General features: G+C 41.1%; 2 protein-coding genes across 3 annotated transcripts in view; one reads left to right on the forward strand and one right to left on the reverse strand.

Annotated features, from left to right (window-relative positions):
• Nucleotides 1–1,441: 1,441 nt before the first annotated feature.
• Nucleotides 1,442–27,642, reverse strand: part of LOC116167623 (dynein heavy chain 2, axonemal-like) — a 28,677-nt gene continuing 2,476 nt past the window's right edge. Inside the window, exons 5-53 of one of the 2 annotated variants that reach the window (XM_031483040.1) lie at nt 27,004–27,261; nt 26,650–26,871; nt 26,241–26,602; nt 25,894–26,194; nt 21,712–21,951; nt 21,490–21,660; nt 21,250–21,442; nt 20,851–21,199; nt 20,555–20,801; nt 20,163–20,411; nt 19,946–20,115; nt 19,567–19,896; nt 19,334–19,520; nt 18,917–19,282; nt 18,623–18,868; nt 18,356–18,575; nt 17,626–17,788; nt 17,263–17,579; nt 16,713–17,218; nt 16,376–16,667; nt 16,034–16,332; nt 15,781–15,983; nt 15,547–15,732; nt 15,301–15,499; nt 13,029–13,253; nt 12,573–12,982; nt 12,214–12,524; nt 11,901–12,169; nt 11,563–11,847; nt 11,336–11,517; nt 9,583–10,015; nt 9,312–9,538; nt 8,881–9,265; nt 8,036–8,830; nt 7,793–7,992; nt 7,579–7,742; nt 7,376–7,522; nt 7,008–7,314; nt 6,749–6,965; nt 6,511–6,702; nt 6,275–6,459; nt 6,007–6,229; nt 5,839–5,963; nt 5,647–5,789; nt 5,445–5,599; nt 5,149–5,395; nt 4,976–5,098; nt 1,636–1,795; nt 1,442–1,587 (exon numbers count right to left, since the gene is read on the reverse strand). In XM_031483040.1, coding sequence (XP_031338900.1) covers nt 1,746–1,795; nt 4,976–5,098; nt 5,149–5,395; nt 5,445–5,599; nt 5,647–5,789; nt 5,839–5,963; nt 6,007–6,229; nt 6,275–6,459; nt 6,511–6,702; nt 6,749–6,965; nt 7,008–7,314; nt 7,376–7,522; nt 7,579–7,742; nt 7,793–7,992; nt 8,036–8,830; nt 8,881–9,265; nt 9,312–9,538; nt 9,583–10,015; nt 11,336–11,517; nt 11,563–11,847; nt 11,901–12,169; nt 12,214–12,524; nt 12,573–12,982; nt 13,029–13,253; nt 15,301–15,499; nt 15,547–15,732; nt 15,781–15,983; nt 16,034–16,332; nt 16,376–16,667; nt 16,713–17,218; nt 17,263–17,579; nt 17,626–17,788; nt 18,356–18,575; nt 18,623–18,868; nt 18,917–19,282; nt 19,334–19,520; nt 19,567–19,896; nt 19,946–20,115; nt 20,163–20,411; nt 20,555–20,801; nt 20,851–21,199; nt 21,250–21,442; nt 21,490–21,660; nt 21,712–21,951; nt 25,894–26,194; nt 26,241–26,602; nt 26,650–26,871; nt 27,004–27,261 — 12,276 coding nt within the window. In that variant the 3' untranslated portion in view covers nt 1,442–1,587; nt 1,636–1,745. Of the gene's footprint in view, nt 1,588–1,635; nt 1,796–4,760; nt 5,099–5,148; nt 5,396–5,444; nt 5,600–5,646; nt 5,790–5,838; nt 5,964–6,006; nt 6,230–6,274; nt 6,460–6,510; nt 6,703–6,748; nt 6,966–7,007; nt 7,315–7,375; nt 7,523–7,578; nt 7,743–7,792; nt 7,993–8,035; nt 8,831–8,880; nt 9,266–9,311; nt 9,539–9,582; nt 10,016–11,335; nt 11,518–11,562; nt 11,848–11,900; nt 12,170–12,213; nt 12,525–12,572; nt 12,983–13,028; nt 13,254–15,300; nt 15,500–15,546; nt 15,733–15,780; nt 15,984–16,033; nt 16,333–16,375; nt 16,668–16,712; nt 17,219–17,262; nt 17,580–17,625; nt 17,789–18,355; nt 18,576–18,622; nt 18,869–18,916; nt 19,283–19,333; nt 19,521–19,566; nt 19,897–19,945; nt 20,116–20,162; nt 20,412–20,554; nt 20,802–20,850; nt 21,200–21,249; nt 21,443–21,489; nt 21,661–21,711; nt 21,952–25,893; nt 26,195–26,240; nt 26,603–26,649; nt 26,872–27,003; nt 27,262–27,642 lie in introns of those variants that run through there. The other variant, XM_031483041.1, reaches the window with a different exon arrangement.
• LOC116167631 (peptidoglycan recognition protein-like) lies at nt 24,126–25,725 on the forward strand. Its single transcript, XM_031483052.1, has 5 exons — nt 24,126–24,177; nt 24,819–25,013; nt 25,071–25,272; nt 25,323–25,441; nt 25,489–25,725. The coding sequence occupies exons 1-5, from the start codon at nt 24,144–24,146 to the stop codon at nt 25,674–25,676; spliced, it is 738 nt and encodes a 245-aa protein (XP_031338912.1). The 5' UTR covers nt 24,126–24,143; the 3' UTR covers nt 25,677–25,725.

Consider the following 27,642-nt stretch of genomic DNA (forward strand, 5'->3'; position numbering starts at 1 on the left):
AAATGTCCCGGCCTCATATTAATTATTAATTTGAATATTGTTGCTTTAGCTTCACAGAAAATAATCTTTTAAGCTCCTATAACTGTTATCGGCACTATACCAATTGGAAATATCAACTTTTTCTTTAGTTGAATACATCGCACATGAACGAAGTTTAGAATACGAAAGTCAAAGCGATAATACACAAATTAATAATTAATATGACAGGCAGATCCTCATTTTGTTGTAGGTAGTTATTTTGGTTGCATAAAATTAGGCGTCTTTCAGGAGACTATCATGTAAAAGTAGACAGATAATAGGAAATCTATGTCTACTTTCCATTTAATGCAAATTTTAGGATCTCTTAAAAAATAATTAAAAATTGAACTAAATAATTGAACAATACAAACAGGATGAATAGAATTATGGCCTAGATTATTTCTGCAAATCTGCATCTTAATTCTAATAGAATATATGAAATAACCATAATTATTGTATAATGGCGAGAAAGGTATTTTACAAAATAGATCGCATTTTTATTTATTAAGTACTGTAGTATTACGAATGAATGCCACTATTTATCTATCACTATATCTTGTTGCACATCAGGGAAGCAGTTTATAAGAGGCTCGCACGGCATGGCAACGTAACTTACGTCCTCCATCAAATTTTGTCCGATTCTAGATAGGAACCTATGAAATCCATGGCAAGAAATAGAACTTTGGACGGAAACATTCTAAAACAAAACAAGTTTACAACCGCAACTTCACAAGTTGGTACCTCAAAAAACATCCTAAGCTTAAGAGAAATTCTGGGATAGTAACTTCAATGATGTCTCTCCTTTGGGCATCGATGATGTGCTTTGCCGCAGCCTCAGGATTAACAAGTGGCAAGAAACTTTTGAACCGAATCACTGGTTGCTTGCAGAGCCCTGTGTTTACCATATACGGATAAACTGTAGTCAGTCTAATTTTGTTGCCTGGCCGCGATCGAAGTTCGACGTGAAGGGTCTCCATTGCACCTCTAACCGCAAATTTAGATGCGCTGTACGGTACAATGTTTAATTGACCGGCTTGACCTGCGACAGATGATACCGCTGAGTATTTTAATCTGTGCCGCTACTATATGGCCGTGATTATGTTTTATCATGTCTGGTAAAAATGCTTGCAACGTCTGAAAGTTTGTAAGATTTAGTGATAGTTAGCAATAACATTAGATACCCAAAAGTGAGCCATGATGTTAAGATTCATGACTCGCTCGATTTCTTCAGCCGAGTGTTCTAAAAACGGATGACAAGGCATTATACCGGCGTTATTTACTAATATAGTAACAGATCCAATGTCATTTTGCACTTTGCCTGCAGTTTTCATGACTTCTTCTCTATTTGTCACGTTGCATCTACAAAATCCAAGGCTATACATCTCCAAATACTTTAACGCAACCTCCTACGTGTACGAATACGCCTTTGGATAATTCATTCATCTTTGCGATTTCTTCAATCGTCTCGTTTAAAATTGCACCGTTAACATCCCACCCAATCACAATAGCACCGAGAGATGCGTATTGCAATGCAAGTTCTCTGCCGATTCCATGTCCGGCTCCCGTAATCTACAAAAGCGAAAGTATCGATTGTATCTTGGTGAATCAAATGCTCACCAAAACTTTCTCTCCTTGGACGGATTTCTTTGGGCCCGGTGAAAATAGTCGGTAAGTGCCAAGGATCACTAGCCAAAGTACATGGAAGATGAGCACGATGAAGTCGGCCATTAGCTGAAGGAGGGCTCTAGCTTGCGTTGCCGCGGTTTCATGGTGAGAGCTAGAAAAAAAAACTTTGCTGATGTCACTTTCATACTGATGTGCAAGGGGGTGTTTGGGTTCGGGGACTGAACACGGTACCAGTGATTAGCAAAATCTTGACAAGATGTAATGCAATGCATGCTTAATAGGAGATTGATAGTAAACGTCATGGCGATCGAATGAATTCAAAAGATTGAAAAGTGTGTACGACAAGTGTTCATACAATTTTTTCAATATCTCTTCGGATTTACATTCGCCATTATTAACAGTGGTCCAGCTAATATACCTACAGTGCTATTCATTGAGAAATAGACATAGGGATTTCCTACGTATACTTTTAAATAACAAAAATGCTTCTGAAAGACGCCTAATTTTATGCAACCGAAATAACATGCGCACGCATTTTGCATTGTCATTCTAGATTTTAATTAAAAAACGAAATTATTTTATATTCGTATTCCATGTGCATAGCGTAAAGGTTCTTTACACCATGTGAAAACAGTAGACACTTGTTTGGAAACTCTTGAAAATGACGTTATCTATATTCATTTAGTGCCATTTGAATAGCGGTCGAAGGTGCACAATGGCAATTTTCCCATTTATTTTATGACGTCAAAAAAAAACAAATTGTTAACAACAAAGGGACAATAAATGCTAATATTATTACTTACGTGATTGGCTTTTCACCGGATTTCTTATTGATTATTACTGTCGTCATGATAAAGGCTCGCGATGAACTAACTACCCGAATTGTTTACACACAGCGCTACATATCTTTCAAATTATTTAGCAAAAAAGCACGTTTTTGTTCCTAAAGATGTAAAGTGTAGACTGGCCGACCTTCAGTATATGCACTGGTTTGATTATGTTTTTGAATAAATTTGGGTTTTTTCCCGTCCATTCAAAGCAATACATACCTAATCTTATTACTACAATTAATGTAGACACACATAGACCGTGTAATAAATAAAAATTAACGAATAACTCCATAAAAATACCTTTATAAAGCTTGGTAGGAAATTCTGTATTGACAATAAACCTGGGCCCTTCAATGCTAAATGAGCTGGGGTAGAATTTCGCCAATGACTTTAATGAGCGTATAAGAGAATTAGACAAATCTTACCTGCCCTACAGTAATATAGTAAATTTGTAGTTACCTACATAAAAAACTCTACAATGCGTAGTCTGTTTTTTTTCTCATCAATCTTCACGCATTGCGGTCCACGAAAGACATTTTTTTTAACTAGTAGCCCAATCCTGGAACTGTTTCAAATTATGGATTCTACCGGCCACATTCTATAAGAAAATTTTTTTTCCGGGTCGATCTGAGACAATTTTTCTTCGAGCCTCAAAAAAAGGCAGTGTACAACCTTCCTTTTTTACCAAAAATCGACTGCACCAAAATTTCTCTTGAAAACACTTTTTCTTATTAATTTTGGTGCGTAGAATCCAAACCAATTCGTACTTTTTCGATTAGACTTCTCAATCAAAAGTTATAGACCAATTTCGAAAGAAAATTCAAAGGGCTGTAACTTTTGAACTAGTAGCCCAATCTTGGAACTGTTTGAAATTATGGATTCTACAGGCCACTTTCGTGGTTTACTCCTTTGACAGCCAAAGGCACAAATCCCAAAATGTTTATAGGCTTGCCTGAGTTTTTTTTAAAATCATAGCATTGAATTTATAATAGTTATAAATTCAATGATCATAGCAAACTCAACCTTTACTGAATATGATACTGTTCGCTCAGAGTCGTGCAATCGAAGACATGTAGTTCTCGATGGATGAGACACGTTAGCATTGAATTCAGACAACACAAATTGAAAAGGGAAATGCTTTGTAACCAAAACAAGAGAACACCGTGGAGAACTCGCAGAAAACCCATTCTAATGCAATTCAAACTTCTCAAGGTTAAAATCGGAACGATTACATGATTGCAGCAGCTGGCGATGGTGCGAAGATATTCTTTAAAGAATTGAGCCTAGAGTTTATTTGATAGAACTACGGTTATAGAAACGGTAGTGAAATTGGCAGCGAAATAAGGCAAAAGTGTTACGCAGTTTGCAATCACGAAAAAATTTGTTGTTTGTGCGATCTTCGTGTGAAAGTTGTTGTAAACGGTTCAGTTTAATGTATCTGTTATTGAAATTGTTCTTCCAAGGGCTTTAAATAAACTCCTATGCATAAGAAGTTACAAATTGCAAAAATAAATGTTTTCTGTTCATTGAGCATGATGTGTTGCCTACAAACCAGGCTACACAAATATCGAGTGCCCATATTCAAATTAGGGATTTGCTTGAATCTCCCCAATCTGCCGTTTTTATTGAGGGTAAGGAGGGCCTCCACGAACGAATGGCCCAGGGCCCCGAAAAACTTAAAAACGGCACTGCATTTAAGGAATAATAAGTGCAACGTTGCTATTAATCGCATAAATTCAAATGAAATTTTAAAAGAAGGTGCGTACGTGGCGACATCTCAACTAGACTTCTAAAACTATAATTGATAGAATGTGTATCGATTGCCATGGAGTTGGCGCACTAGTACTTATTGTATTTAATCTATCTATTCAAAAACCGGGCCTTTAAACTACAATTGCTCTACTGATCTTGCAAGACTCCGTACATTTTGAAGTACCATTTATTCAGACTTCTCAATCAAAAGTTATAGACTAGAAACCAATTTCGAAAGAAAATTCAAAGGGCTGTAACTTTTGATCTAGTAGCCCAATCTTCAAACTGTTTGAAATTATGGACTCTCGATCGATCTCGATCTCAGACAATTTTTTTTTCCGGCCTCAAAAAAAGGCAGTACTTTTAAGTTATTCAAATATTTGAGAACAATTTAGATATGTTTAGGGAAAGTTTCCATTGTCACAAAATCAAATATAAAAATCCGATACATCTGAATACCGAACTTTATTTTTGAAAAATGCATTAAGACTTGTTTTCAAAATAGCGTTAAACAATTCGTTAACAAAATGAGCGGATAATAACTATGAACTATTATACGTAAGCAAAGAAACTAAAAACTTATAATTGTTACTATATAGAACTTCAACTTTTGATTAAAATGATTAATGGTAGCAATTTGAGTTTATTTCGAGTCTTTACGCTACATTTACATTTACTTATGTTAATAAGAACACAGTTAAGTGTTGTAGGCTACAGTTAGTTGGACAAGCTGAGCAACAGCGCAGTACCTCTTTTGACCCAGTAGTGCGATCCTTCGCTGCTACATTTCAAATCGACAGCTACAATGAACGCCGGCCAGCCCTGCATTCCAGTTCGGATTGGATAGTAATATGCCGGACATTGGTAAAGGCCTGAACAATTTTGCATGTAAATCTGTGGAATAAGAATAATGCGTACCTACCTCTGGTTCTCTTTTTAAGCTGCTCCGTCGGCTTGAAATGGATTAAAGGCATTGCGCAAACCAATTGCATAGGTTGGGGTTCTATGAGGGTTGAGGTTTTTTTATCCCAACCTCCTCCTTCCAAGTACAAGCCCTTGATGTACACACCCGATGAGGGTTTCTCAACGATGGCGTACTCTTCGACGGTTTGAACTGTAAACTCCCACCCTAACATATCGATGGGCACCTCCATAGTGCGTGCCGCTGCCTGTAATATAGTTCAGCAATATGTTACTCATGTTTTCCGCTTTACCTACTTGTAAACAGGCAGTTAGAAATCCCGTAGGAAAAGTATAAGCAGACAACCAGAAGAACATAGGGGGTTTAATTGTTTCGGCCCATTGTGAGAAGTGATCCACTCGTAAGACCAAATCTCTGGTCCATGATCCCAAAAGTTTCAGTGATGGATAAGCTGAAATTTATAATGCACTTTCCATCAGCGGCGATGTACCTACTTACTTTTTAACCAAGGTGAAGGGACCCGTCCTTCGTCAATACACACGAAAATATCTTCCAACTCTGATGACATCACCACCAAGCCTTTTATGCCCTTCTGCAAATCGTTTAAGGAGACGCGTATGCCTATTAATAGGGCGTTGTACCTAGGAGTGAATGACTGTTTTATAATAACTGTCTAAGATTGATCAATACCTTTGGATTTCTTGAAGAAGTACAACATCCAAAGGTGTCTTATGAGCGCCAATTAGTTTGTCCGTAGTCTCGTAGTCGATGGGTGACGGTATTTTACATAAAACATCTGCGGCCATTTGGGAAACCTGGGATTTACACGTCAGACAATGGTACGTAAGGTAAACGTACTTTTTCTTCCTTTAATTCTGCGGTACCGCTACTCGTTTGAATTTGCAGGGACATTAAAGTTTCGCACATCGACCGAGTCTCCGAGTTGAGGGAGGCTATATCTGCATTAGGATGTTGGCCAAATGTTTCAGGTCGGTCGGTGTTGGGTAAAACATTTACGTAGTTAAGGTAAGACTCCAAGGACCCATCCCGTGGAATGTAGTACGTTGGCAACGATGATAATCTGCGGCGTTCTTATAGAAGCGAACGAATTCGCTCGTTTACCTACCTGTGGTAGGGGTTAGTGAGCGCCTCTTCGCAAAAGAACTGGTTGATATAAGTGAGAAGAAGTCTTCTGTCCCAGTCGTCAGTGACATGCCCTCCGTAATTGACACCGGCAATTAAATACTTTAAGGCATCCCAGGGAGTTACTGGGTACTCATCTAAATAGATTGACAACAAATTCTCGGATACCTGCACAGTTATGTTCTTAGCGTTTGCCAAAATTATTCGTAGTGAATTTACCTCAAAGTCAGCATCGTTGAAGCTGTAAATGACATTCCAACCCAGTTGTTGGAACTTCTTGCGTTCTAGGAGTATGGCGTGGAAAAAGCAAAGTGAAAATAGTAACCGTTTGTACTTTTCGCGAGCTTGGCATAAGTTGAACTGGTCTTCGGTGATAATTTGGTAGAGTCTTTTAAGATTCGCCTTGATTCCCTATGAACTTCGCCATGAGTTTACGAACAATATTTATGGTAGATACCTTGGGAGGTTCGGTGGTCATTTTGATACCCGCTTGCAGAATGGAGAGAGGGAAGTCCGGGTGCGGACTTGAGCTGAGCCATAGTCGAAAATTGGGATGAACCTTTGTCGTTTGAAGATTTTCCACTATTTTGTCCAACTTTGGCATCCAACTTAGGGACAGGTGGCAGTTTGCCAAAAACACCCAGTCACCAGTTTTAGTACCGGTAGCGATCATCCTAAAAACCAATTAATCACGTGCAGCGTTTATGAATGAGTACCTTGTCGCAATTGGAGCTTGTCCTTGACCCAAAGAAAGCGACTGAAAATGTTCATTCATACTCATGCTATCCGCGAGAGTAATAAGGGCGTTGGTCGGGTCAACTCCAGGCGACAGTACAAATATTAGAGGGGTTTGAGGTAGGGACTCTTCGAAAACGGCCTTAACATCTAACACCGGAGGTTCCACGAATTTAGGCCCCAATTGGTTGATTATGAAATTCGACGTGCAGAACGATATGCGATCCTGACGGATGCAGCGAACGAATAGCATTTTCTGAAACTCGTCGCATATATCATCCCATTCCCCTGTAAAAGAAAGGACGATGAGAATTTAACATCAGCGACGACCCTTGTACGAATCGCGTACCAATCAGAGGTAAAGTTTCCGGCTCAGTGTTGATATACCACTCACGCCAGTCTTTTGTGAACTGCTCGAAGGAGGCGACGGTGCCATGAAATCCTGGAAGTTTATCCAATTCGGTGATATTATCCCAACTTTCTTCATTTAACCATGCTAAAATACTGACCAGTCTACCACTTTTTTTTTAACATGCTATGAAAGTTTTTTACTGCATGGATTATCCGGTTGATTTTCTCTATCTAGTACCACACCACCTTTAAGCAGAAAATTGTATTCGTTGACCATAATCTTCTCTTGGGCTTCTAAAATTTTGATACACATGTGAAACGAAAACAGCAGTTTGTGTCGTTCAAAGAGCGTCCTGCAGGTATTTCTGTAATCGCGACATAAATTACGCGTTAACTATCTTTCGAAATGGGTTACTTATAAACGGCATAGGTGTGGTAGTCGTTTAGGTTGGCGATCCGATCGGGTAAATGGTTCGATTTGGTACTCTTGTCGATGGACTGTGCGAAAAGTAAAATGTAAGAGTCCAAGGCGAACTGATACATTGGATCAATCTTTCCCATGTCGCTCAAAACAAAAAACAAAATGGAAGCCCTTTCGGCACACGGACGGTATCCCTACAAATTGACGTGAAATTGCCATACGTCGCTCGTCGCTCACCTCCCTAGCGATGTCAATTTGAATTTCTGTCACCTCGGATACCTCTAAACTTTTCTGCACCGCCATCGACGTCGCCTTCGACACCTGCAGCGTGTTAAACAACTCGGCGTTTTCCAAAAGTGACCCCTTTGACTCGTTCAATAACCTCAGTAGCTCATTCTCAAGATTGATCAAAGTACGCTTGCCCTGGGCTATAGTCGTTACCATCTTGTCCTTTTGCTCCTCCAGCTGGGGACGTTCCTTTCGTATCACGACGCCAAGAAGTTGCGCCTCTAATCCCTGCTGCTTTACGGCAAAATTCACCAAGGTGGTTTTGGTTGATATTTCCGGGGGGTAATGAGGGTTGGTTAACTTAGTGGTGATAAAGAACTTAAAATTGCGATTGTACGTGATGAGTTTTTCGTCGAACTTGATATACTCGGTTCCACCCTGCTTGATAATGTCCTTGTTCAGGACTGGATTTAAGGACGGATCCATTTCTTCCAGAATGTTTTGAAGAATGACTGGCTTGCCGTTTTGAATCGCCGCTTCGAGGACCTTCATGTAATCGGTCATGCCGAAGTCGATCGTCTTCAAGCCATTCTTTCTCTCCATCGCCTTTATCCACTTTTGCGCTTGGATTTGGGGGTCGATCACCAGAGGCCATCTCGTACCGCGCGTTACTATTATACCATTTTCGGTACTAAATGCATGCGATGGCAAACCTTGTATATTCCATTCTCGAATGGTGGTGGGATCACAGAGAAATTTGCTTACGTTAAACTCCGAATCAAATGCAATCTCCAACTCCATCACCTGCACAATATTATTATCGGCGCCAATCAAATATATTTATATTTACCCACCTGATCTTTCCAAAATTCAACTAATCCATCACGATACTGAGACACAAACGGTCCTAGGTACGATATAAAAGCGGTAGCTAGTAAGCAGTCGCCCGGCAAATAAACAAACTGGGTATCGAGAGTAAAAACGGTACTGTCCCACCTTTCGCGTTCGCCCGCTAAATTCTCAACGAGCATTGCGGCGCGTTCTAGTTTCAACCTTAAAAATTCGGCCTTCTTGTTCAGTTCTTCTTTTTGCAATAGCTTCTCCTCGTACTCTCTTTGAAGACGCGCCAGCATCATATTCAATTCGGCCAATTTGGCGTGAGCCGCCGCCAACAGTTTCTGTTGCTGTTTCAGCGACTCGAGCGCCTCATCTAGCCTCGCCTTCTTTGGGGCTACAATTCTAGAAAAAGTTGAACCGGCAAGTACAAAATTCGATTAGCGCTTACTTCCAGACCTTCGCATATTTTTCGATGGCGATCACCCACATGCACAAGGATTTCGCGGCTAAGGAAACTATACCGATCTTGTCGGGCACGAATTCCTCGTTGGATGTGTAGGTCGCAATTTTCTTGAGTGTTTTTTCGGATATGTTGTTTTTATCAAACTCTCTCAGATTCGTTAGAAAGTTTTGATCTCCCAATTGCTTCTTGGCTTCTGCCCAAGACGGGTCGAGCTAAAACATTGATCTGAATAGGCGCAATTAAATATGGCATTTACCTGCTTCAAAATCATCACGGCTTCCATTACCATTTCTACTTTAACGGGTGGTTTACCGTAGGATTTCATTTCGGTAATATCTTTTTTGTTGAGGGCATCAAGCGCTTGCACGGCCTCCTCGAGGGCGGGCATCGCCTCATCCAAGTCGGCTTGCGCCAGGTCGGCTAGTTTCTTGCACTGCACCTCGGCCTCTCCAATCTTAATGCTGGTGATCGCGACTTCCTTAGCCTGTTCGTCCGCCTCTTTGCGCTGAGCAACGATGATCACCAGGTAATCGTCACACTGCTGCTGAAATTCGGCCACCTTGACTTGGGCGACCTCCAACTCTTGCGACATCACTTCAACTTTGGATCTGCAATCGTCGATCTTCCACAGACCGTTGCGCAGCTTATTTGCTTGGCTAGCGATTTCCGCACGTTTATCGCTGAGCATGCTGTTAATATATCAATTAGATGTCTGTGAAGTTGGCCTGGATAAAATAGCCCGGCAGCATCGCACCATGCTAGATCGTTAGTGCTTTGTTAGTGCTCGTTAGTGCCTCATAAGTTAACATAAGGGCTCAAACCGTTTTCTCAAAATAAAAATTTTTTTTTGTTTGGGTCAACTTCACGTTTGCCCGGACAATGACTCCAATTTGCATCAAATTTTGTAGATCGTTAGTGCTTTGTTAGTGCTTATTAGTGCTTCATAATTCAACGTTAGGACTCAAACCGTTTTCTCAAGAATACCTTTTTTATTTGTTCGGGCTAACTTCACGTTTGCCCGGACAATGACTCCAATTTGCATCAAATTTTATAAATCGTTAGTGCTTCGTTAGTGCTTTAGAATTCAACGCTAGAACCCAAACCGTTTTCTTAAAATACATTTTTGTGTTGGGGACAAGCTTTATTTTTGAGAAAATTCCATTAAGCAATTTCAAATGATGAGAACTATTAACAACATATTTTGCTACATATCATGTGTAAAGGCAAGTACTGAATAAAAACGCAAAACGTAAAAATTATGAAAAAGACGGTTTGCTCTAAAATGTATCAAACAAATTTTTGCCTTTGAAACGAAATTCCGGCACTATGGCATTGGACTGCGAGACATTAGGACGTGGACATTGGACCGCAAGCATCATGTAATGTAGATGACCATACAAAGCAGAGATTAGGTCGAAGGTAGGACAATATAAGGTATAACTAAATTAAACCAATGTTATTGTACTTATTTCATCTGTGTATGCCCTATAACGTCTAGTCCTAGCCTAGAATCCTGCGCGCCATCAGTGTCTGCGTCCCAACATTTATATTAAAAAAAAACGGTTTGGCTCCTAACGTTGAATTATAAAGCACCAACAGGCACTGACCAAGCACTAACAATTTACAAAATTTGATGCAAATTGGAGTAATTGTCCGGGAAAGCGTGAGGTTAGCTCAAACAAATAAAAAAGTATTCTGAGAAAACGGTTTGAGTCCTGACGTTGAATAATGAAGTACTATAATATGCACTAACAAAGCACTAACGATCTACAAAATTTGATGCAAATTGGAGCCATTGTCCGGGCAAACGTGAAGTTGACCCGAACAAAAAAAAATTTATTTTGAGAAAACGGTTTGAGCCCTTATGTTAACTTATGAGGCACTACCGAGCACTAACAAAGCACTAACGATCTAGCATGATGCGATGCTGCCGGGCTAATTTATCCAGGCCAACTTCACAGACATATCAATTAGCCTTCGAAACTAAATAAAATTGATCCCAGTCTTACATTTTATATCCGGCTACTAGCTCCAAGTAGTTCGTGGGGGTGACGTAATTGCGCCTCTTCATCTCCTCCGCCATTCTCTTAGAGCAGCGGGCCACAGAATCGTGAATCGTAGCAAAAGCGAAAGCCACCGATTGCTTTAGTCTGTCTTGACTGCAAAGTAACACGGATTCTTTCCGTTTTTCCTAGGAGAGAGGTTAATACTAACGATTTGAATATTGGAGCATTACAAGTGTTTCTCCAGTAATTGTCGCGACAAAGTTAACGTTCCCTATGTACTTCTGGGCGACCTCCAACAGTGCCTCCTTGGGCCAATCGCAAAACCAGTCAATGGTCGAACAGTTCACCAACGACGGATACTGACGTAATCGTACGCGGAATGCGTTCCCGATAGGACTCATACACAGAATGATGTGCAAGTTCTCTCTCACTCGCTCGATTAAAAAATTATATAAAGATTCAGAGGTGGGCAGCACACCCGCTTTAGTCGCCGGGCCAGTTAGTTTATTTTTCACCTAAAATTCGTATACGTACGTACAAGTAAGGTATAACCGGTATAACTACTTACGTCTTCAAACTCATCAGGTTTATACAAATTGGAGACTTCTCCGCTGCTAAGCATGTTATTGATGATCTCCAGAAATTGCTCGTCCGTAACTTGAGTGTCGTTGAACAGAAAGGTCGTCGGCTTTGTATCCACGCCAGTCGCGGAGTAGAGGGTTTTCAAGTCCTCTCGAAACTCGACCACCTTGTAGTTCTTCGTAACCGTTATCTGAAAGGTGTTCAACTCGCATATGTAAGAGGAAATCCGGGAAAGCGATTGGCGTCCGCTACCACCTGAAACCTGCACGTAATGAAGAACTCGCCAAGATACCCGTTACCGATTCCAACGAGCAGCATGTTTCCTCGCGGTTGTGAGATGACCCGCACAATTCTGCATATGTGCTCAATTGCGTCTCGAAACAGTACTAAATCCATGCGAATCACACCAGGTGATACGTTGTACTCGCCCATTTGGGTTTCGATGTAGTTACGCAAAATAGAGTAGTCCAACAGATCTTCGTATATGCCGAAAGGGTTAATAAATCCGCCAAAGATCGGTATCGCCTTATTGGTGCATAAAGAGTGCAATGTCTGATCGAAGTGAGCTCCAAGTTGATCGTTGATTTGGGCGAAGAACCACTCGCGATCCCTGCAACTTGTATCATTAGAACAAATCGGACACTAGTACTCTACGTGCTTATCGTCAATTAGGCGATCAAAAAAGACTCTGAAGCTCTCATGGATCCAGAGACGAAGAATTGTGTTCTTCGTGTTTTGGTAATCCTTGTGACTTCTTAGAAGGCCTTGAAATATCTTCGATATGTCACGCAGGTTGAAGAGATAGTGCATTTTCGCAGGCGTGGGCAACATCTTCTCAATGACGTTGTTGTATAAGTCGACCGTTGCGAACGTTATTTCTTGGCCGGCAACTTTTACCTCTTCCGGAAAGTTGGACAGATGCTGCAAGAGCATGGTACCAAATATCCGAATTATTTGCGATTCGGAAGGAAATGTCATATTGATCACGTTAAATCTGCTTAAGGTTCGCTCGGAGATATTTTGACGACCGCCACCCGGTGGGCCCATACCGGCCATTAGTAGCATATTCTGAAAGAATTACTGGATGAGGCTAAGTGGTGAGAGTAGGAAATACCTGAACGTATTTTCGTGTTTGTTTCAATCTATCATACCAAAAACCGTAATCGATCCACTGACGTAACAGCTCAAGGGGTGGCTGCGATCCGTAGGTCTCCTTTGCGGGCATATTAAAGTCATCGAAGAACGTGACCATTATTTTGTTTCCGGCCGGGACGAACGTCGTTTTTGTCCTCTTTTCCAGTCTACTTTCGATAATATCTTGTACGTTAATGGAAGATGTCTGGTAAAAATTACTATTTGTAACGTTCCTATTTTTTACTGAAGTAATAGTCCAGTAAAATTAGACAAAATAAGGGCCAAACCCGGAAATTTGAAAAAACAAGCCGAAAATTAGCAGACATGTTCAGGATAGTGCCAGAACCAATTTCCGAAAAGTCCCAAAAGATCCCGGTTGGGGAACGGACGCCATCTTAAAAAAACTACCCCTAAACTCGATTTCTCGAGTTTTGAGCAAAACCAATGGTCTGATTCTCGTTGCTAAGATGTCAAAATGTTTGTTTTAATGTGTATTTGGAGTAAAAACATAATTCCGCACATAAAGAAGCCCTTGGAAATTCGAGCTTTTTAGGAAAATCACCCCCAACCTGGATTTTTCACATTTTCGGCATTTGTTGTTGTTTTGTTTGCGCATTCCTAGGATTGGTTGGACGCAGCCTCCACCTGTTCCTATCCTGCGCTAATCTTTTCAGTTCTACATAACTACCCTTGCATACGTCCCTAACTATTTGGTCTATGTGTTTAAGTCTCTGTGGTCCTACCCCTCTCTTGTCCTCGACCCTACCTTCTATAACTAGTAGTGCTATTCCTCCGTGTCTTAGCACGTTCGCTATCATACGTCTTCTCAGTACCGTTTTCCATATTTCCCTATTTCCTGTACTAGCTCCAAGACTGCTTCGTTTGTTACTCTATCCATCCGGCTAATCCTCATTCTATCCTACTTTTGCTTGCCTATCGTCCTTTCCTAATTCCTATATTTATCTCGGATCTTAGCAGGTCCCACTTTTATGCCAATGCTTTTTTAGCCTGTGCTATTCTGGATTTTATATCTTCCTTGCAACGGTTATCTTGTGTAACCTTACTACCTAAATAGCAAAAGGAGCGGTTATCTTAGAAAGTATTTATCTAATACGGAAACTGGTTTCCTCATCGGCAGCTAAAAGGGCGCTAGAAGTTAAATCACCTTCTGTTTCCAATTCCTAAAAGAAATAAAAAATCTGGAAGCTACGGTTTCTTAGTAACGAAACACCCAAATTACTTTTGTAAGAGTAGATCGGTGATGTATGCCAATTTTCAGCTTGTTTTTTCAAATTACTGGGTCAATGTCTACTTTTACTGGAAAAAAAACGTGAATAAATTGAGTGCGTGTATTTTGTCACAAAACGTTCTTTTGTTGTAAACAAAAGTTTGACAGTTTGATCCATCTGTCTGGTTGCAGCGTTGTCAGAGAAGTAGAAATTCGATTTTCATCTCAACCGCTTGCAAAGTTGCCTGCTCATATTAATTGGGTCTATCACCATATTGCTGTCTACATCTTTTAAAAGAACCATATTCGCCCAAGTTTTTATGCAGCAAAGAAAAATACCTCAAACTAGGTTGTTGCCCCTCTTTATAACGCTGCAAGTATGTTGCAGCAGTCATGTGGGCATTTCGAGTGTAGTAAATTTGGATCATATCTCTTTGATCTGCACTTGAAAAAGGCATTTTCGCATTACAACTAGCATAAACCTAAATGACACTGCATGAAAGAAGTCAACCTTTTGTTCACAACAAAAGAACGTTTTGTTTTTCCAAAGCACTCTTCTCAAAAAATTAAAAATTGTATTTTTAGGAAAAATGTGATACGGAACCACCATGTGTGATATATCGTTGGAAAGAGAAAAAAGGACGTAATCTCAAAATGTGAAAATTCAAAATGGCGACCATAAGAAAAACTAAAGTTGCAACGTGTTTCTCCATTATCTTGAAAGTTATTAAAAACAGGATCCCATATTTGAAATCTCCATTAAAAAGTGTCCGAATAATGTGTTAATTAGAAATGTCTACTACGATTAGTTTATCATAAAAAAATTAAAAACGAAAATCAGAAATTTTCGTTTTTTTGCGATATCTTCAAAACTATTGAAGATATTTCAAATTTCTTTGCAGATTCTTATTCAGCACGAAAATTGGCAACTTTGCCCCCATTTAACCAACTTTCTATCTCTTAAGATAAGTGAGATCTCCATAGTGGCACTCGAAAAATGGACTCCGTGTATAGCATTGCTCACCTGTGCAGAGAGGTTCACGTTAAGTACTGAAAATCGTGTAAGATCTAAGCTGGACAACACCGATTGTGCCGTCGATGTTTTGCCGGTCCCCACAGGACCCGTTAATAGAGAAGGATAACCGGCAGCGAGTAAGGTTTCAACAATGCACCGGTATCTGACAGTGTCAACTGTGGGCACTATGATTTTGAAGAAGGGGGACCTGGAAAATCAAACTGCAGTCGATCGCATAGGAGATCAGAAGCGTACCCCGGAGAATATCGCCAATTGTCCGACAATTTTTCTTCCCACGATGAAAAACATTTTTTCCTAACATCGACAAAGTACTCATAAACGGTGTCCTTCAATGGGAAAATGCCTTCCTTCTCGCGTATGTAGGCGTCCAGTTTTCTTCGGCCGTCCTCGTTCACGGTGGCGCAAACCGACCACACTAAGCTGTAATGAAAAAACGTTACCATCTCGAAGGCGTACAGGAAATTTTACCAAAACATAAACCACAATTTGGCAATTTCCTCGAAGGTATCTTCATTTTTGGGATCGACACCGTTATCACTCGTTGCAAAAACTTCGAGCAAGCGACATAAGGATCCCACCAAGTTCAATTCGGAACAAATTACTGTTTCTTTACAATGCAGTCGCTTGAAGTCGAGCGCCATTCCTAAGTAGTTGTTGAAGTACGTTTTCATCTTAAAAAGGCCAACGATTAGTATCATCCCGGAGTGCTTAGAGCACAAACAAGGTCCTGAAATAATTTTCCTCTCTTTTCCTGCTTTTGAATCCAGGACATCACGTAAGGTTGCCATCCCCAATCCTTATAGTCATTGTAGACCATACCGCACCGACTAACGGTAGCTGGTGAGGCCACTGACAGATCCGCTACTTCGAAGAGTAACGACACCTGCTCCGGCATGGTGATGCGATCACTGTTAATCAATGTGAGCACCTTGTTATCGTCCATTACGCTGTTCATATTCTCTATCCACACTGCGTCAACGGGACCGTCAAAAAGAATCCACTTCTCATCCGGAGTCTCCTCTAAGAAACGACGTTGAAGTTTAGCAGCGATCGTATGACGTACCTGAGCATGTTTGGCGCATCATGGCGCTTATCACGCCGTCTAACCACTCGTTCGTCTGCAAATTATATTCGCCATACAATTCTCCCTGACTCAATGCCTTTGGATTGATGGGGTACTCTTGGACCAAATTAAACCCCGGTTTACCAGCTTTTCTAAGTCGAATAAGCGACGCCTTTAGACACTTCCACGTTGCCGATTTCGCAGTGCCCGTTTTTCCAAGGATCATTGTTGAATGGCGAGAGTTTTTCGTCTCGTATAACTGAATAACTTTGACCATTCCCTTTTTAATGCTCTAAAAAAGATGGTGGTTGAAGTGGTGTGTCGGGTGTAAACTCACTTGTAAGCCCATTAGGGTAAATTCGGTCCGAATAGCGTTGTTCATCTCTTCGTAATCCACGACGGGGACGGAAACTCCAGGGAAAATGTCGGACATAATTCCGTTAAATAGTGGGAGATCGTCCGAAGTGAATTTGGCGATGTTCATATCGGCCATCGCCAGATAGACGACTTGTTCTTCGGGGAAATCCGAGTGCACCCTGCGCTTACGGCCGGCGTACCGCAGGAGAGCCACCATCGATCTTAAGCCGAAATCGTAATGATCTTGCTTGCTCAGTTGTCTTTGAGCCAATTGGTACAAGGTGAATACCTTTTTCGCCAACAACTTTGTGTTTTGAAATCCATCGCTGAAGAGCGTATTTTCGGCGATAATCAAATTATCGGGCACCATCATCGATATGGGACGAAACATCGATTTTAAATTGTCGGGCAGCTCGGTTCGTCCGGCGTATCCTGGATTCATTGTAATGAAAATTCCACAAGTGCGCTTCAGCTTGATTTCGATACCTGACGAACTGTTATAGACATTTTGTTTTGATACGGAGTCATACCTTCAAAAACCAAGGAGGTTTGCGTTTGTGAAATCGCTTGCAGGATGGACAAAATCTGTTGCGCCACCACGGAAAGCACCTCAATGTTGATTCGGTTGAATTCGTCAAAACAACCCCAAGCTCCAGTCTGCGCCAAACCGGAAAAACATTTTCCCATACTTTTGTAGTCTAAACCTTCCGAGCAGTTATTGACAATCACCCACATGCCCATCGCCTTGCCCAGATCTTTAACCGTTTCCGTTTTACCAGTTCCCGCGGGCCCTTTCGGGCTACCGCCCCGAAACAGATGCAAAGCGGTCGTCAGCGTAATGTAACACCTACAATCTTTAATAATGAACAAAGCGTCTCATGTTTCCCAGTTACCTGTCGGTCAGTGGAGTGATCACCAAACGCCCCGAGTTACCATTGTATTCGTAACCGTACATAAAGTGCGTATTGGTCTGTCGAATTAAGCAATCGTCCAATTCCCTGTCCCAGTAAAAGCGCAACTGAGAAAACCACTCAAAGTCTCCCACGTCTCTGCAATCTGCAAGATAGAGCAGAACGTGTTGAATGTACAAAAAATAAAACACTACAAGTGCCTTTTTTAGAAGCACCTTTTGACTAATCACAGGTAGGTATTCTAGCTGGTTAGTATTTTCAAACAAGTAAAATTTAATTTTTGAAATAATAAATAAAAAGTCCATAACGTCATTGGGAAGAAGTGACAATATGCAACAGATGTTCATATACGTTCCTGTAATCTCAAAGCGAATTTCATTTTCAGATTTTAATTATTTAAGGTAATTTGTTGACGCCTCCAGTACAAATAAAGGTACTGATGCAGTTATCCTTGAAACAAAATTTCTTATTAAAAAAGTACTACAGCGTTCAAAAATGAGTGACCGTCGTGTCACCTTTGGAATTTTTGTTTACATGGGAAATCGTACGGAACTCGAACTTCCAAAGGCGACTAGATAGATAGATAGACATAGCAGGTTGTTTGAAATTGGCAATATATATGTAACAAAAACAATAAGTTTTGACATGGGTCTTCCTTTCAAAAACATCATGTCTCTGCCCGGTCGTTTAACCTGAAACCTTTCTTACGCACTTGCTTTATACATTCTGTCAATGACGTCACGAGAATGAATCTCAATTGTTATTAACGCGTTCGTTTTCAGCCGTTGAATTTTTGGCAACTCTCGCCTACTAAGCTCGGACAGTTTACCGAGCACCTGGTTCTGCTTCTTGCGCAACTTTTTCAAAGGTTTCTTGTTTTCCATTATTTTGCAGTGAACTAGCGCCCTCGTACAATCGGTCGTCCATTGAATCTACAAAAGGCGCGGTTCGGTCTTAATAATATTGATCGCCGACTTACCTGACTGCAGGCATTGCACAGCTGACCGCAGTTCGAAAGTAACCACTTATCTCTCGTATTTAAATTTTTCTTCAGGTCAGTCCGGCAAGGTTTAAACTGCGCGCGCAATACTCCTCTCATCGCCGTTTCGATATCGCATAACCAGAACTCTACGGGACCGTCGAGTAAAACGGACTTTGTGTATTCCATGTATTCGCCATCCTCGGATATCATTCCGATCGACTCTATTTTGTTCAAAATCGAATTCTGAAACACTCACGCACGTTAATCATTCGCAAATAAAATCTTATCTACTTTTTGTATTTTGATTTTGTTAATATTATCGAATAACTTCTTAAAGTGGGGTTGTATCGACTCGGGTTTCTTCGAGTTTCCCAGAATTTCCAGCATGTCGTCATTTGAAATGAAATAAAATCGAGGGAAAATGTGCCTTTTGGTCTCCAGGTAGCGTTCAAGTGCGCGTTGTATCAATTCCAGTTGATCATTCATGCCGTTGAGCCTATTCAGTAGTGACGGAGGTGGTTGAATATGGGTTGCCCTCAGTGCCGTTCCCGACTGGTACATGGACCTTGTGATTTCGATCCAATCTCTAGTTAGTTTTTCAAAGTCGTTGCTTTCTTTCGGCAGTTGCTTGCGAATATCTTCGCCTCCAAAGATGTTCTAGGAAATGATATTAATGGTAAGATTAAAGTTACTGATCTTGATCAGTACTTCGAGGTAAAGCCATTGCCTTTGCACGACGAGTGCCACCTCCACCGTTTCCATGATGTAAGACAAAGTTCTCTCCCAGTAGTCTACATCCTTCGCGAATGGTTCAACGTAACGGGTGCTTTTCATCGTGGATAATTGCATCATATTCTCCTCCAAAGCTTGAAAGCACTCCTCGACTGATTTAATTCTGAAAAAGAATCCCTTAAATGTTAACCGCGCCAATTTTTACGTACCGAAACACTCCTCCTTCTTTATGCGGTACCATCTCAAAGAACATCGCGTCCCACAAAGACTTGATATTCTCTAAACCTTTCTCGATTTGCAATTCCATGGTGGCCGCGTTAGATATCTCATTAATCTCGTCACTGTAAATCTGCATGTCCATGGCGATTATCGCCTCCAAATTAAATTCGGGCGAATTTTCGTCGAAGTCTCTGTTTATTGCCGCTCTTACTCTATCCCAATGCCTTTCACGCATCGCCGGATTTTTTAGGTCGGATATTAGAGGAAGCGTGCGCCTAAAGGCGTCGACTCGTGCTCTCGTATGGTCAACAATATCCCAACTGCAAATGCGAACTTTATAAAACACGCCTGAACAGAACTAGCGCGTACTTTCTTTCTTTCAACTCCCGAGACAAGCGCGTGAGTTTCCTAAATAAAGTTTGGGCGATATCTTCCATATCTTCAGTTCTGATATCCCAAAATCCGCCGCTTTTCCAACCGTTCCAAGCGGTATCCCAATCGTCCGTCAGTTGCCACACTAATTCAATTGTGGCCAGCTCCTGCAGACAAATTTAACCTTAACAGCAACATGATGGCCTTTATTTACCGTTTCCAGCGCCTGCAATTCTAGTGATTCTGGCAAACTTAAATCGAAAATCTTCAGGTCACGCCTCAGTTCCTCTTCCTTTTGCCGAATCCCATTGATACTATCCTTAACGTTAGCCAAGTAGGCCAGTGCGTCTTTTGCGTTTACAGTCGCTGAAAACGGGCCGCTGTGCAAAAACTCGTCCATCAGCCCCGCGCAGTCGTGCCGTAGCTTTTCCGCGTTTTCCAGCAGACCGCCCTTCAACTCGTCCTAAAACAACCCCTAAATGCAAGACACATGGTGTAATAATTAGGGCCAAAGATTACCTGCGTGCTGATGAGACAAGGAAAGGTAAGAAAAAGAAAAAGATGGGAAAGCAAAGGTTATACAATTCCCGTATCGTGAAGGACTACCTTTGTGTAACTGAGAAGTTTCTCCGACGCTTCAAGCGTCTCTAAGTATTTCACCCAGGTCGCCGGCAGACCCTTTTCCAGGTTACGAATCTCGTCGCCCACGTCCACCTTGTATTTGTCAAGAGTGATAATTTGGTCGGTGATCGAGGGGAACTGATCGGAGAAGAATTCGGCCTCGGCTACTACCGTGTTGAAAAAGATTAACGCGTCCGCCATCTCCTCCAGATTGCGTGGTTGGCGCATTACACTGAAAAGCGGAGGTGTTGAGAGGTTAGCTTTCGAGTAGGGCAACTTACACCTCGCTGTTAGTGTGGATGTAGGCGTAGACGTGCCGAACTTTTTCGACGGTGAGTTTGTGTAACAGGGCGCAAAGGTTGTTTTGCCAGTCGATGCAGTGATCGATGATCGACTTTTTCAACTCGACGGAATTGACGACGATGAAGTGCACATTGCTGACGGACTCTTGGATCTGAACGTTGTTAGCCACCTCGGTATAGCGACCTATGTTTGAATCGAATTGCGCGGCGCTCGGTTTTTGTTGTTCGTAGCGCGCCATAAAACGCTCTTTGTCAACCTCCCACATGTCTCGGAAGGGCTCCCAGATTGCCAGATACGTGTGCATGTGCCTTACGTTCACGGTAACTTCTGCAATGATAAGTGTTAACAGACGACCGCACGAGGCATCAAATTCTTACCCTCGTTTAACAAATTCTGCAGTTTTTGGCATTCTTGATCCTCGCTGATTATTTTATGGAACGGTCGCAGAGATGCGACTTGTATACCGAATTTGTCTGCCAATCTAGGTAGCGATTTGAGAGTGTTTGTGATACTTGGCAAAGTATCCGAGATAACGTAGCCAACGTCCGCGAGAGACGGTTCAAAATTAATCTACAAATGGCACTAAGTAGCATTTTCAATCATGCGAAACCGCTTACCCTATTGCGTTTCAAGTTCGCCTCTAACTTCAGGATTGGTGACGGTAGCGTGCTACCATCCCCGTGTAATGCTTCATACATCACAAGTAGAGAGTTCTTCACACACACTGTTAAAGCCTCCTCGATCAATCTGTCAAAATTAAGAACGTACTTTATCCACTCTTCTCCCATCTGAAACAATGGAATATTACTGACTGTAAAGATGCTTCGGCAATCGGCTACCAGCTGTATGCGGCTTTCAAATCCTTCATAGACAACAATGAGGTACTGAATTATTTCTCGATAATCCTCGATCAGTTTATCGATTATATCGTTTCTGTATTTGCCCAGATAGTGGATCAGTTCAATTAGGTCGTAGGCGTGATTCTCCTCCAGCTGTATTAGGGAGGTGCCGCATATTCTTTCGCAAACCTGCACTATTTGGAGGTTGCACGTTTTATAATCGTCCAAGAAGTCCTGCAGCTAAAAATTTAAATCTTGTATTATGGCGAACATCCTGTAATTGATACTTATACAATAAAATCATATTTCTCTCGATTTTTTTAAATAAACGGTACAGTTTTCATTCCTAATTGTGACGAAATTATCTCATAATGTTTGAATTTACTTTGACACAGTGACGGATTGTTACTTTGTCCCGAAAACGTTTTCTAATATAATTAAACGCAGAATACGCCCTCCCAATGGTACCTGTCCACCTGGTGGCGGTCAAGCGACACGCCTGGAGGTGTAGAATTCGTGGGCAAAGGTCATAGTCGTGTTGGATCAACCCTAAGGGAGGCATTGAGGAAAAGGACCAGGCTAACCTAATGGCCATTTTAGTGCGATATGGCCATCGGGGGGGTGGACATCCCCTGTTGGACGAAAACTGGGTTCAATTGAGATTGTATGGTTTAGCGTAACGTTTTTCAGTAGGATGAGGCCTACGTTCCGCTGGAGGGTAGTTAGTGGGAGCGGCCCGTGGGAACAAACGGCATTTCGTATTAAAATTGTGCCACTTGGAACACATGTTCCCTAGACCTATTGCAGTGATTTGAGTCGCAGAGCCGGAAGTTCCCTCCCTTAGGATTGAAAATGGCGCCAATTTTCAAAATTGAGGCGAATTTCAGGAAATATCTGTTTTTAGAGCGATTTTTACGTTTAGGGTGACGTTTACGAGGTTTCCGAGGGTGAAAACGACAAAAACAATATCCGAGGGTAATTTCTGTGTGGGAAACATGATTATATGATATCTTTAACGTCCGACAGGATTGGAAAGTTTCTTGGAAAGTTTGACCGATTTTCGTGGTTGAGGTGGCGTTTTTGAGATTCTTTTGGGTGAAGATTACCAAAAAAGACCCATTAAAGACCTTTTTCTACAATCGATATCCAAAGTAGGCATTTGCGCTCCTATATGACAACGCAAACGTCATATTTTTCGAGGAATGTCAATTTGTCGATTATAACCGACAAAATAGAAAAAACGCTCGCTCTCGCAATTATTAACTATAAATCAAATATGCATTGCTCAGAGTCTCCAATGACAACGAGTAAATGGCATCTTTCATTTGAGCATAAAGATTAAAATAATAATCTATATAATAATAATAATAATAATAAATGTCTTTATTAGGCAGTTGTACAAAGTAAATATCTAAATAATATGTACTATATTAAAGTGGGCGGAGTTCAGTCAATCATAGAAGCATGCTTGACTGCTCTTCCACTCAACCCATATTTGAGTGATAAATTTAAATTTTTGGAAATATGTGAACTGCTTGATTGTAGAAAAAATCTTGTGTGTAATTCGAGCGCAAATTCATTGACAAAATATATATGACCATCAGAAAGTCAGTATCTCAAGACTGGACGAGGATGTTCTGAGCTCCATGCTCCACCATATCTTTCGCATGGAGGTGGAGGATGATTCGCCCGTCCGCCTCTTCTTGCGTAACTTTGTATCCCGTCAAAAGGGAAAGCGTTCTCAATCGTAGGAAAATGCGGCTGCAAGTCAACTCAGGTGCTCATGCTTACGAAACAGCCTTCCCTGCACCCTACAGAGTTCTAAATGCCAAGAACACTGCAAAAATCGAAGCCCAGTATATGTACCTACATGCTTTTTATTGCGTTTTATTTTTAATGATTTTAACTAAATGTTTTTTATAGCTCGACTCCAACAGGAGATCTGAGCGATGAAGAGGCATTTCCCTTTGATGACTGATGACTTTTTACTTGTAAATACGTTTCAATAATCAACAATTTTTAGTTAAAAACAGGATTCAATGAATAAGTTTCAGTTTTGCACTTAGTTAACCTAGATCTGTTTATTCAAAATACATAAAAATTCATAAAAAAGGCCTTTAATGGGTCTTTTTTGGTAATCTTCACCCAAAAGAATCTCAAAAACGCCACCTCAACTACGAAAATCGGTCAAAACCTTTGAATCTTGTCGGACGTTAAAGATATCATACAATTGGCCTATATATTGTAACGGAAACGCTCCAGACATGACGTCGCCTTTGGCGCTCTGGAATTTTCTACGCGCGCGATAGTGGATTTGTATAGGAATATTCCGGTAATTACGCGAGTGTTCTGGACTTACATTGCTTGCGTCTATAAATGGTTGCGGACCGAACATCGCAGTCAGTTTTACTACCGAGCGAGATCGAGTACGTATGAATCATCGAGCGCGGAAATATAAATTGCGAGGTGTGTGATATAAATAATCGATATAAATTGTACGGTTTTTATAGTGTTTTAGTTTTGTTTAATAAATATTGATATAAATCGAACCCAAATTTATAAATCACGTTACAATATGATAAATGAAACATGCTTCTCACACAGAAATTAGCTTTGGATATTATTTTTGTCATATTCACCGTCGGAAACCTCGTAAACGTCACCCCAAACGTAAAAATCGCTCTAAAAACATATACCTATTTCCTGAAATTTTAAAAATTGCCTCTATGCTGAAGTGGGGTAATGTCCAGCTGGTGGTGGGCAATATTGCCTCGGGTTCTATGCTTCAATAGGATACGACGTATGTTACATACGTGAAATTTTGGCAGTGAAGGCCTCAATTGTCTTCTTACGTTATAAGCCGCCACTGACACTTTGGCATTCAGTATCTACTTCTTTGCACTTGGTGTACTTACGAAATAATCATTTTTGGAGGATTGTGTATCGGGAGAACATAACTTGTGATGAGATGCTGATGAATTAAACCTTTGTCGCTTTGCACTTTTGAAATAAATAATTACCCTATTAAAATCATTAATTAGGGCGATTTCGTAGGCGCAGATGCCATTAGCGATAAGTACTAAATTACAAATGTGTTTTTTTGCCAGAAAATGAGGGAGTTCCCAAATCGATCAAGAAGACCACGTCACGTCATGCGATGCACCGTAATCTTGAATTTCGAATTGTGTCACAACGTATTTTCCCAGCCAGAGCTCAATACTACTTCACTAGTAAGTGGTCAGCAATGGGTACCGTACACTTCATAGCTCTTTCATTGTTCTTTGTCAGCGCGTACGCGGCCGGTAAGTTCACTGTTCTTTGATGAATCCTATCCTACTATAATTTTGTACTACCTACAGTGTGTCCCAAAATCATAACTAGAAAGGAATGGGATGCGCGAGATCCCGAAACAATTACCTACGTAGTATTCCCACTAGACATGGTGGTAATTCACCATACCGCTTCACCTACTTGTGAAACTCGATCGCAATGCACCGAGCTCGTGCAAAACATTCAAAATTTCCATTTGGATAACGCGGAATTGGGCGACATTGGCTATAGGTATTTGTTTGCTGCTTAGTCGCCTCTAAGTAAACAACGATTTATTTTAGCTTCCTTATCGGCGGAGATGGAAATATTTACGAGGGCAGAGGTTGGCATAAACATGGCGCTCACACTTTCGGATATAATGGAAAATCGGTCGGAATTGCGTTCATAGGTGACTTTAGATGTGAGTACCAATTTTGTCGATAAATTTTAAGTTGAGTGATTTTCCAGCCGTCCTACCCACCGATAAGGCCATGCAGGCTGCCAAGGATCTATTGGCCTGCGGTGTCGAGTTGGGAGAAATAACAAATGATTACAAGTTGTACGGTGGCAAACAATTAATTGCCACTCTTAGTCCTGGCGGTAAACTTTACAGTCGAATAAGGAATTGGTCGCACTTTCAAGAGAAGTCCCCCTAGTGCTGATTGTGTCTTTTCTCAATAAAAAAATAAATTAAGGGTTTTTTTTAAACGACTCTGAACGATTTTCGGTTTCAGTAAAAACTCGCCAAACACGGACATTGCATTTTATGAAAAAATGTTTTTTGGTCCCATCACGAAGAAAGATTCAGACCAACATAATTAATACCAAGATCTTATTGCCAATTGTAATCTCAAGATACAAGTTCGTAATTACCTCCGCTGTAGCAGTGCAACATTCGGCCACGTAAGCGTCGCCAACATCGGTCGCCCACGTCAACTTGGACAGTCCCGGAACAATCTTCTTTTCTACGTCGTTGATGAGCTGTCGAAAAAGCAAGCGTTCCTCGCCTGACAACGATGCAATAATTTTGTTGTAGTCCATGACCACAGCAAGCACCTTCTCAAATATAAGCTTCAGTTGGTTGCCCTTTTGGCATATCGAGCCGAGATAGCCAGGAAGCTCAAACTTCAACGCCTCCCAGTATTTTGCCTCGTGCAGCAGTTCCAAAAGAGACCTACCAGGTTAATATGTTTCATAATTCTCCAGAAACTTATACCTACCTGTCAATGTTGCATTCCAATAACCCCATCTTACTTGTACTTCGTTTCATTAACGACCTGTTTAGTCGCTCGTTCGACTCAGTTCCGACACTAGTGATCCACTTCTGATACAAATTACGAATTATATTCTCGATCGAAACTAAAACATGGGCGTACTGCGCCCAGGTGTCCTCGGCAATACTGCAGTCTCGCAACCAGGAGGCGTTTTCTACGGTTTTCTTCAGAATCTCTAAACGGTTCCGCTTCAAACTGGCGATCATAGCCCTTCCGGCGTAGTAGGGGAACTGAGCCGGATACTCTTCGTTTTGTTTAACCAGTTCCTGTTTGCAATCGTTAATTTCGCCCAAGAATAGGGAGTAAATCTAAAAAAATAGTTAACATTACCGGCAAAGTGGCGCGCTTCTCTTACGAAACGAGTTTGGAAATCAAAAACGTTCTTCAGACTCTTTCGCGTAGAATAATTGTAAAGCGCGGCCAACGCCTCGATGCCATCCTCGACCGTGACGACCTCCTTGAAAATTGCATTGACGAGGTTTTCTATTACAGTTTCGATTACTTCCATTCGCGCGCGGAATTTCAATATCTTGTCGTTCCAAGACGAATCTTGCACGTCCAGTATGGTCTCTCGCTGCTGCAATGAATGACGTTAAAGGTCCACTCAAAACGACGCGGGAATGCGGGCACGGGAGCGGTAGCGGCACGAATGAGGGAAGTATATACCGCATTCGTACCGCTCCAGTACTCCAGTGGAACGGAAATTTACCTCCTCAATGTAATTTAAGCTCTCCTGAAACATATTCTCGATTCTAACGCACCAAGTTTCAAACTCTACGCCGCGTGTACCGCCAAGTCTCGGAATTGGAATCGATTCCTTCTCGTCGAACCTTCCGAAGGTGATCATAGCTTCGCATATTTCTATCATGTCCTTGCAGCGTTGAATAAATGTGTCGATGTGGTTAAAAATAGGGGCCTTGTCCAGGTTCCAATGTGTCTGACTGTATTTAATGTGGGTTTCGGAAACCTAAAATGAATTTATATCAAACAGTTATACTCGATGATTCAAAACGCATCAGCCCACAAAATAACTGAACATTGAATACTTGACGCACTCATCTATTTTTTTTAACTAAAACTATGAAAATGAACACTAAAGTTAGTTTTGGTGCAAGTAAGAGTTTTTGTAAGGGACGACCATCCCATCCAACGGGATGATTTCAAAACGAGATGAAATTTAACTCTCTTTCGACACAAATTTGATGTGATTGAGAATTTTAGGATGTTAGTTGGAACACACAAACAAGTTAAAAAGTAATCGTAAACGATTTACATAAAGCGCATTTCCACTTGCATTCATTTCCTATTTGTAAGGTGCAACTTTTGTTAAAAATGTAAAAATCCGGCC

This window comes from Photinus pyralis, unplaced genomic scaffold, assembly GCF_008802855.1.
Source record: "Photinus pyralis isolate 1611_PpyrPB1 unplaced genomic scaffold, Ppyr1.3 Ppyr1.4_LG4, whole genome shotgun sequence".
Lineage (NCBI taxonomy): Eukaryota > Metazoa > Arthropoda > Insecta > Coleoptera > Lampyridae > Photinus > Photinus pyralis.